Consider the following 9,892-nt stretch of genomic DNA (forward strand, 5'->3'; position numbering starts at 1 on the left):
TTAGCCCCCTTAATATTATGCAGCATTCTTCCCTCTCGCCGGCATTTTTAATCAGAAGGCCCCTTTAATCTCTTATTGATGACGATGTCTAAATCTCAACAGTGGGAAATGAAATGAAAACAATCGTGGGTTGTTTGCCAGGGCGCTCCGTTTATAGCAGGGGGTTCTCAACCCGTGGGTCGAGAACTCCTTTCTCCTCGAGAAATAATGAAATTATTATTATTATTATTTTTTTTGCTGCAACTGAATGGCTGGAAAATGGAAATGTACACCTACATTTAATCTACCTGAAGTAGCTCATAATATATGTTGTCTGACACGTTTGGAGTCTCAGGCTTATCTCACGTTCTAGCTATATATCTCGTGTTGTGTTTATAGCAGACTTCTCACTCAAAATGTATGTGCACTTGCAGTTTGGGCAACTCGAAAGCAAACTCAATACACATGCACATTTTATTTACTTGCCATAGTGTCGACCCCTTACCCCTGTGTACTTTTCCGATAGTATCGGGACATCTCTAATTGATACATAATTATTCACAGACCCTATATATATATATATACTGAGATTAATGGAAGTAAATGGCACTAGACGGTGCCCTTTCTTGGAGCTTCCATTTTGTCTGAGCTCAACCTTTTGCTTTTAACCCATTTAGGCCTGACGTCGAAATTTTTCGACAGTTTTCTGAAAAAACCTTATGTTTCTGTATCAGTGGTGCTCAATATTTCATGTCAAGGATCCCAAAAATGATATGTAATTGGCCACCGACCCCCATCTGAAAATATGTTCCAGGAAACCCCCTCAGAAACAAATATTTGAGTTTAAAACGTTCGCTCTGAAAGAATATATATTCAAAGATTTGTGCCACATTTTCACGATTTTTCAAAAATAGCAGACGTACAAGGTCATAGCGCGCCACTCGGTGGCGCGCTATGAGCTTGTAGATCTGCTAAAACACTAAAAAGGGTTCCCGCTCAAAATGTGTTAAAGAGTGAAGTTGAGCTCAGCTGGATGTTCTGTTACTGAAGCAACGGCCAGAGGGGGATAATTCAATACCAGCACTGGGGGAACAACGGGCCCCCATAATGCATTTCTGTGGTGTAATAATGCCGACCCTGTCCTATAGCCACCGCCACATCGATCAATTTGCTGAAGTACAGAGAAATATTGTCCTCCCCCCAAAATAAAAATTACCTTAGCCCCGCAACGTTATGAAGAAATGCCATTTTGACGCCGGAACGCATTCTGCTGAGTCTTGAGCTCATTCTGTGCAAGCGACAACTTCACTTCATGTTCCCTGTCATTCTGCTCACCTCGTCAATCCAAATAAATATATTAATCGATAAATGGAACTGGCCACTGGCTGCTGTGGGAATAAACCAAAGGAGGGGGAGAGAAAAAAAAACATAATTGACTGATATAGCATTCCTGTTTACTGGGACAATATGGTGTTAACCCATTTAGACCTGGGAACGATTCTACGGAATGTCTTCTGAATCCTGACAGTTTTCTGTAAAACCCTATGTTTCGTTCTCAAACATTTTCATGTCAAGGACCCCCAAAAATATATGTAATTGGCCGCCGACCCCCGTCTGAAAATATGTTGTTCCAGCCAGGGACCCCTCCCAGAAGCAAAGATTTGAGTTAAAAACGTTTGCTGTGAAATAATACATTTTCACGATTAAAAAAAGAAATAGCAGACCTACAAGCTCGTAGCGCGGCACCGAGCTTGTAGATCTGCTATTTTTCAAAAGCTGAACTATAACATAATGCTAAAAACACAAAGGGGTTCCCGCCCAGAAGGGGTTAATGAACAAGGCTCTAGCGCCGGCACAATGTGTTTTTTTTGTTGGCTCAACAGAACGCTCCCTAGCGATTGATCTTACATATACACATATTGTTTTTTCTTTTAAATATGTATTGTCGCTGTCAAGTGGAAACCTTGTAAATATCTCTAAAACCAACACACATGCACTTTCTTTTCACGTTGTGAATTCTTCCATAAATTCACAGCGTGCGCTTATAGATCGCCTATTTTCGGCAAGGAGGTTTGGTGTCGAGAAAGCAAAGAGCAGACTCAAGTGCAGAGGTCAAAGGTCAAAGGTCAAGTTTAACAAGTAGACGGGCAAAGTGTCGAGCACACTCCGACACACAAGGAGTATCAAAGGAGTAGTTCACCCAAAGAATGACTTAAAATATGGTGCATTTTGCATCCCAAAACAGAGTTTATAGTTAAGGGACGCAATAGAACGTCAACCTCTGCATCCACGGGATGCACTTCTGTACGACTGTACTGTTCTTTTTATTCTAGTTTATTTTGCTGGCTTTAGTTATAATAATCATTTCTTCTTCTGTTTTCTACATGAATATAACCATATAAATTAGTTAGTTTAAAATGCTGTTAAATGCTGCAAAATGGCAAAATATGACTCCTATAACGTCATTGAAGTGGGACTTCCCACTTGAGTCCCTGGGACTCATTACATTGAAAACCTGTTTACATCACTGAGTCACACACCCCATGACGCCTTGAATTCATGGATGTTGTGTTTTTGTCACATTCCAATAAGGCAATAATCTCGATAACCGGCTTTGCAGAGGCTGCACGTCCGGTAGGAGACACAAAGAGTCTCCTTGTTGTGTCTCCATAATGAACCACTGCTGCTGGTCATCAAATTAGTGGCTCATGAATATCATTGGATTCATATTGTGCTGTTTTTTTCTCCCTCAGGTCCAGCATCTTCGCCCTGCACTGCAACGAGCCTCCCATCTCAGCCCAGCTCCTAGCCTTTCTACGAGTCTTCTGCATGACCGAGGGTACGACACACACACACACACACACACACACACACACACACACACACACACACACACACGATATACGAATACACACACTGAGGTCGTGCCACGGGGGACATATACCCCCCTATATCACGGCCAACAGACCCCGGCAAGACAGACACTCACGGCAGCGCTAAAGCACGACGTGCATGCTCCCGGGCCCCTTCCCCTTCAGTAACGCACCTCCTCCAGAGACCCTCCTCAAGTGACTGCTTCCTTCCTTCCTTCCTTCCCCACATTCACCAGGAAAGAGGAGAGGAGAGGATGGAGTGAATGAGATGGAGGTGGAGGTGGATGGAGCGAAGTGAAGCGCGGTGGGGAGGGAGGGAGGGAGGGAGGGAGGGAGGGAGAGCTACGGGGCCTATCCGTTCCATAGGCGCTTAACCCATTCTGGGCGGGAACCCCTTTTGGTTTTTTAAGCATTATTATGTTACGCTTTTGCTATTGAAAAACAGCAGATCTACAAGCTCATAGCGCGGCACCGAGTGCCGCGCTACGAGCTTGTAGGTCTGCTATTTTTGAAAAATCGTGAAAATGTGACACAAATCTTTGAATATTCTTTCAGAGCCAAAGTTTTTAACTCAAATCTTTGCTCCCTGGAACAACATATTTTCAGATGGGGGGTCGGTGGCCAATTTCATAAAAAATGTGGGGTCCTTGACATAAAATATTGAGAACCACTGATATAGAAACATAGGAATTTCAGAAAACTGTCCGGATTTAGGATTTAGAAGCCTTTTATTTTTACATTTTGACGTTGGGTCTAAATGGGTTAACCCATTCTGACCGGGAACCCGTTTTGGTGTTAGCATCATGTTATGCTTTAGCTATTGAAAAATAGCAGATCTACAAGCTCATAGCGCGCCACCGAGTGGCGCGCTACGAGCTTGTAGATCTGCTATTTAAAAAAAAACGACTGACATTTTTATAATCTGATCTCAGGTCAGAATGGGTTAATCAGACCAGTGTGTGTGTGTCCAGTGGAAACCTCGTATGAATCTGATCTCAGGTCAGAATGGGTTAATTGATCAAAGCAGTCCACCAGATGTGTGCGGGGAGCGATCCGCCGGGAGGCCCTGCAATATTCATCTGCATGTATGCAGAACGCCCGCCGGTGTCATAACCCCCCCCCCCCTCCCCTCAAGCCCCCCCCCCCCCCGTGCGCCGCCAGAGCAAGGCCACATCCTCCTCCTCCTGGCGAAGGACTCATCCTCAGGACCTCGGCTCGCTTGTGATATATTATTCACTTTTTTTTCTTTTGCACTGCATGTTAATTTTTAAAATGTCTTCCCCCTTTCCCCCCCCCCTCCCCCTCCCGCTTCTCATCCCCTTTTGGAAGGTGGAATGGGAGCGGTAGGGGGGGGGGGGGGTTGGTAGGGGTGGGTGGGGGGTTGGTAGGGGTTGTTGGGGGTGGGGTAGGGGTCGGGGGTTGGTCGGTATCATAAAGAGCGAGCGAGGCTGTCTACGTTTCTTAACAGATGTGACATGACGGAATAGCGTGTCGTGCACACACACACACACACACACACACACACACACACACACACACACACACACACACATACACGCGCACACACATACGCGCACACACACACACACACTCGCACACCCAGCAGGGCACCATCGCTCAAGTCCCTTTTATCTCACTCTGTTCCCCCGTTTCATGTATAACCAAGACCTGCGTAAGTCGTCGGAAATCAAAGCCGGCGTGGCACAAAAAGGTCCCACGAAGAAGATGAACGGTTGAAGAGTTTGAACCGTCGGTCTGATGGTGGAGGGGTGGGGGGGGGTGGGGGGGTGGTTGGCCGTGGCGTTTTACACCGATAACGGCCATTAATGACAATGAATCAATGTGTTGATCTCTGTTGAAAAAGGTTTGACCTTCTGTACTATCCATAACAGTCTGTTCTTAAGGCCTGAGTGAGTAATAGTCGTTGCACGCCAGGCAGCGACTCAAATGAAAGATGGTAGAAAACGAAGCGGGCATTATTTATATATATATATTATATAACACATTTATATTTTGACGATGCCTCATTAACCCATTCTGACCTGAGATCAGATTCACACGAGGTTTCCACTGGACACACACTGGTCTGATTAACCCATTCTGACCTGAGATCAGATTCTAAAAATGTCAAGTCGTTCATTCGATTTTTCAAAAATAGCAGACCTACAAGCTCGTAGCGCGCCACTCGGTGGCGCGCTATGAGCTTGTAGATCTGCTATTTTTCAATAGCTAAAGCATAACATGATGCTGACACCGATATGGGTTCCCGTTCAGAATGGGTTAACACAGGTGGACGATTAGAAAAAAATATATATATCTTGTTACTTTATCGCCTCATTATAATCGGCTCAGCGTGCATGTACTAATTACACAAACAGTCAGTTTAAATTAATGCAAATATATCACACAAAAAAATACCTTTTTATAGTTGCTACTACGTCTTGCAACCATTTCTCCCCAAATTGCACCTGGTTGGTTCAGACCGCTGAAATTTCTTGCAACTGCAGGTTGAAAGTTGCAACTAGTGTTGCGTGCATGTGTGGACCGGGCTTACGTCAGCGATCCTCAACCTAATTGGCAAAACAATGATGATATAACAAATAAAAACAACCCGGGAGAACTACCGGTGACTCCGCCGGCCATCACATTATTGACTTGAGAATGCGACAAAATAAAATGTCCATGCAGTGTGTGATTGTTGGAAAATAAGTACGTTTTTTTGGGTGAAGTACTCCTTAAATTGTTTAAGGAATTGGGCCGTTAAGAGGGAATCGTTAAGGAACCGCAATCGTTTGAAGCCTAAACGTCGTTGGGCCGGGATTATTTTGCCCACGCGGAGAAGAGGGGCATTGAGGCAAGCGGGCGCGCTCCGTGAAATTGTCGCGCGCATGCTCGTTTCGTGCTCACGCCCGTGGAGTGACTGAACCTGGATTGTGGTGAGCTTTTTTTTTCCTTTATTTTAAAATTTGTCCCCCCCGTCTGAAGCGGCCTTTAACCCCGTTCTGCACTCTCCTCCTCTCCAGAGGAGCTGAAGGACTTCCTGGTGGGGGAGCGGGCCATCAATAAGATCTTCACCCTGGGAAACAGCGACTTCCCCGTCAGCTGGGACAACGAGATCAAGCTGTGGACCTTCCTGGAGACCCGGGCCGCGCTGCTCCTCAAGACCTACAAGACCACAGTAGAGGTCAGACAGACACGGCCATTCAAGGTCTTAATCAGACCTACAAGACCACAGTAGAGGTCAGACACGGCCATGCAAGGTCTTAATCAGACCTACAAGACCACAGTAGAGGTCAGACACGGCCATTCAAGGTCTTAATCAGACCTACAAGACCACAGTAGAGGTCAGACACGGCCATGCAAGGTCTTAATCACAGTAGAGGTCAGACACGGCCATGCAAGGTCTTAATCACAGTAGAGGTCAGACACGGCCATTCAAGGTCTTAATCAGTCGCTAGGTCCTAGCGGAGGACTGCTTTCAGCCTGTGGGTGTAGAAAGATCTTTCATGTTTTTACTTAACCCGTTTTGGTGTTTTTTAGCATTACGTTATACTTTAGCTATCGGCTATTTTCAGCTTTTCAGCTATTTTTGTGTAAGTGTAAAAGCAGTCATTACGACGGCATCATCAAGGCCCGCCGAAATACACTTTAGTCGACTAAATCAACTGTAGATTTAGTCGACTGAAATCTTACGATATTTAGTCGACTAAAACTAGACTAACACTAAGACATTCCAGGTGACTAAAATGTGACTGAAACTAAATGAAAACTCTTCAAGAGACTATGACAAAAAACTGTAATTTAGCCCATCGCACACCGTCTGCGGCGCGTTGCCGCGCGGCGCCGCCTGGAAAATAGAACTGTGTTCTATCGCCCCGCCGGGCGGCGCGGTGCGGCGCCGCGCGGCGGACGCAGCCGGTGTGTGGTGGGCTTTTGCTGTCCAAAAACAACACTGGTCTCGTCTCCAGGAGGACCGCTCGGCGCTGGAGAAGCCCGACCTGTCGGCCCACTCCCGCGTGGCCGTCGAGCTGCGCCTGGCCGAGAAGCAGATCCTGGAGAGGGCGTCGGCCTGCGGCCGCGGGCGGCGGCTCAACTTCCAGCGGCGGCTGGAGGAGGGCGCGCCGCTGCCCCGCTACGAGGAGAGCGACATCGCGCTGCTGGAGAACGCCGACGCCAAGCTGCCCATCATCCTCCGCAAGCTGGAGGAGGTGGAGGAGGAGGAGGAGGAGGAGGAGGAGGACGAGGAGGAGGAGGAGGAACTGGAGAAGACGCCGCTGCTGCTCCTCAACGGGGACGAGAAGGCGCCGGCGGTCTACGGGACCGGAACGGGGGCGGTGACGGTGGCAGTCGCAGACGACGCCGTCGCCGCAGATGCTAACGATGACACTCTCAACGGGGACGAGAAGGCACCAGCGGTCTCCGTGGCGGTGGCGGTCGCAGACGACGGCGCCGCCGCAGATGCTAACGATGACACTTGCCCGACGCCGTCGGCCGGCGATAACGAGGCCGCCGCGGTCAGCCAGGACGTTAGCTTGACGACGACGGACGTGGCGATTACAAGTCCCGGTGACGACGTCGTCCAGGCGGAACCCACCGCCCTAAGTGCCGTTCGAACTGAAGATGGTCCCAAAGAGAAGATTGAATGAGATGTGTGTGTGTGTGTATGTGTGTGTGTGTGTTCCCTTCACTGCCGCACAGCCCACCCTCCCCCCCACACACACACACACACAAGCGTATTTATTTATTTTTGTCTCTTATTGAAGAAAAAAAAGTGACTCGTAAATATAAAAGGCGGAAATAAATTTTAACTAAAACAACTTGCAAGAGCGTGTGACTTGTTGCGTGTTACCTTCCAGCATTCGATAACAACAGACATTCTGCTGAACATTTCTGTTCGATAACTTGCCGGTTTGTTACAACGCTGTCGGTGTGAACCCCCAGCCCAGCTTTTCTGTGTCCTTTTTTGTCTTTTAGCAGCTTTTGTTTGGAAGTTTTACATTGTCGCTGGGGGGGGTCATTGTATGTCTCTTCAGGAAATAGAAAAACTATACCTGTGTTGCAATGGATCCACTGTAGTTTAATTATTTAGTCACAGAGCTTTTGTTAATGCTTTTTGATTGATATTCGTGACATCCACAGACACATCTCTCACTTTGACATTCAGGAGCGACAACAGGCATTCTCACAACCGAGCTCAGATCGTGTTCAGAACGACGTGTACGAGAAAGACGTCAAAAGTTGAACTATACGGAGGTATGTGGGGGTTTTTTTTTTGGGGGTTTTTTCAGCGACGGAACACATTTCACCACGTGCTCTGTTCAGAGAAAAGGAAACGGAAGATATAGCAAGAAGGCAAACACCGTGAAATTGAGTCCAGCATGGGCGGTGGGGGGGGGGGGGGGGGGGGGGGCGGGGGGGGGACGGAGAAGAAAACTGTATCGAATTAGTTGAAATGTTATCTCCTGAAAGCCAAAAAAATCACACTTTTTGATTGGGTCAGTTTATTACTGTAGTTTGTCTCAATAACATGTCGGGTGCATTTTGAGTTGACAATCGTTTTCCCTCGTGTGTTTGGGTTATACTGTCCAAAAGAAGAAACATCACTGCCCACTCCTTTTTTTCCCTTCCTTTTCTTACTCTTAGATAGAAAGATTTCAAGGCATATTATGAAGGGATTGGTTGAAAATACTAAAGAAATGAACACAACGGGAATGCGTTTGAAAGCAAACCCATGTAAAGATGTGAAGGGCGTCATTGTAGATTTAGGGTTGAATTTGAAGAAAGAGAAAACAGAAATTCTATTTTGATACGACACCGCTTGTGACATTCTGATATTGTGAGTTGTCGAGGCTTAAAGTGATCAGCTTGAATCACTACAGATTATCGTCATAAATACTTCATTTGGTAACTTGGTATATTACAGCCGTGAATAAGGAGAGATGAGAATGGCAGGTGATTTTTTTATTATACTTTAGAAAATGACTTGAATGTACTTCACCTCTGGTGTTTTAAGTCATTCGTTCTCAAGGTAGGGACCAGGGACCCCCATCTATCTCCCTGGGGGGGTTCCAGGGGGTCCACAGCAAAACCATCCAAAACAGTTTTAACCTCGATATACACAGTCTATTGGAAAATAGCTGATCTAGAAGCCAAACACATGTACATTGGCTTGATCTTGAAAATAGACAATCTCTAGAAAATATATATAACATTGAACTTTCTAAATGTTGGATATTTTTATGGCCCTGGCACAACCTATTTTCAAATGGGGGTTGTTGGCCAAATTCAGTTCTGAACGGGTCCTTGACATGGAAGAGAGTTTGAGAACCACTGGTTTAAGTAACGGTGGGAGGTTGTCACTGAAGGACGTGATGATCACTGCTTGTAGACAAGCAGAGAGACTGAGTAATGGTAGAACAGGCCCTGTGTATCTTACTTGACTGCCTTGTAGAGCACAAGGCATTTTGAACATGATATGGCACCTTTTGTGTGAGAAACAAAAACAAAAAAAGCACTGTCAGTCTGGCGTATCTTTTTGTTTGATTGTTTTTGTTTCGTTTGCGTATTGTTCTTTCTTTTTTAACTAATTGAGTAGGCTTATGTTCACCAATGGCAGGCTGTCCTAATAGCCACGGTCATATTTTCCGTAGTTTCCGGCCCACGTCTTGACAGGAAAGCGATCTCTAATATTAACATATCAACCCTTCAGTTCAGATTACCAAAAGAAAAAAAATATGGGCCTCACCAGCGATTGCCAACCTCACTGGTGGGTCACAAATTATTGCCAAAACACTATGATTTTAGTGCTAATATAACAATGTAAAAAAAACATCCTTGGTATTTTTTTCTTATAAACCTCAATGACACAAAAAATGTGTCATTACTCACAAATGAGGAGTAGATAAGAAATCCTACGCGGCACACCCATCTGACCACATTTTGAGTGGTGCAACCACAGCTATGCGTGTGTCCCTCATGTGTCCGAGCACGGAAGTAGCATATTGTCACCACCAAGTGTCACTGTTGTGCAGATCGGCGTC

At 46.1% G+C, this 9,892-nt stretch overlaps 1 protein-coding gene across 1 annotated transcript in view; it reads left to right on the forward strand.

Annotated features, from left to right (window-relative positions):
- The window catches only part of LOC308330117 (actin-histidine N-methyltransferase-like), a 49,728-nt gene extending 41,504 nt beyond the window's left edge, over positions 1-8,224 (forward strand). The window contains 3 exon segments of the mRNA XM_080784814.1: positions 2,733-2,818; positions 5,876-6,036; positions 6,821-8,224. Coding sequence (XP_080640940.1) covers positions 2,733-2,818; positions 5,876-6,036; positions 6,821-7,498 — 925 coding nt within the window. The 3' untranslated portion in view covers positions 7,499-8,224.
- Positions 8,225-9,892: the final 1,668 nt, after the last annotated feature.

The sequence above is a fragment of the Protomyctophum bolini genome, assembly GCF_963924005.1.
Source record: "Protomyctophum bolini genome assembly, chromosome: 15".
NCBI lineage: Eukaryota > Metazoa > Chordata > Actinopteri > Myctophiformes > Myctophidae > Protomyctophum > Protomyctophum bolini.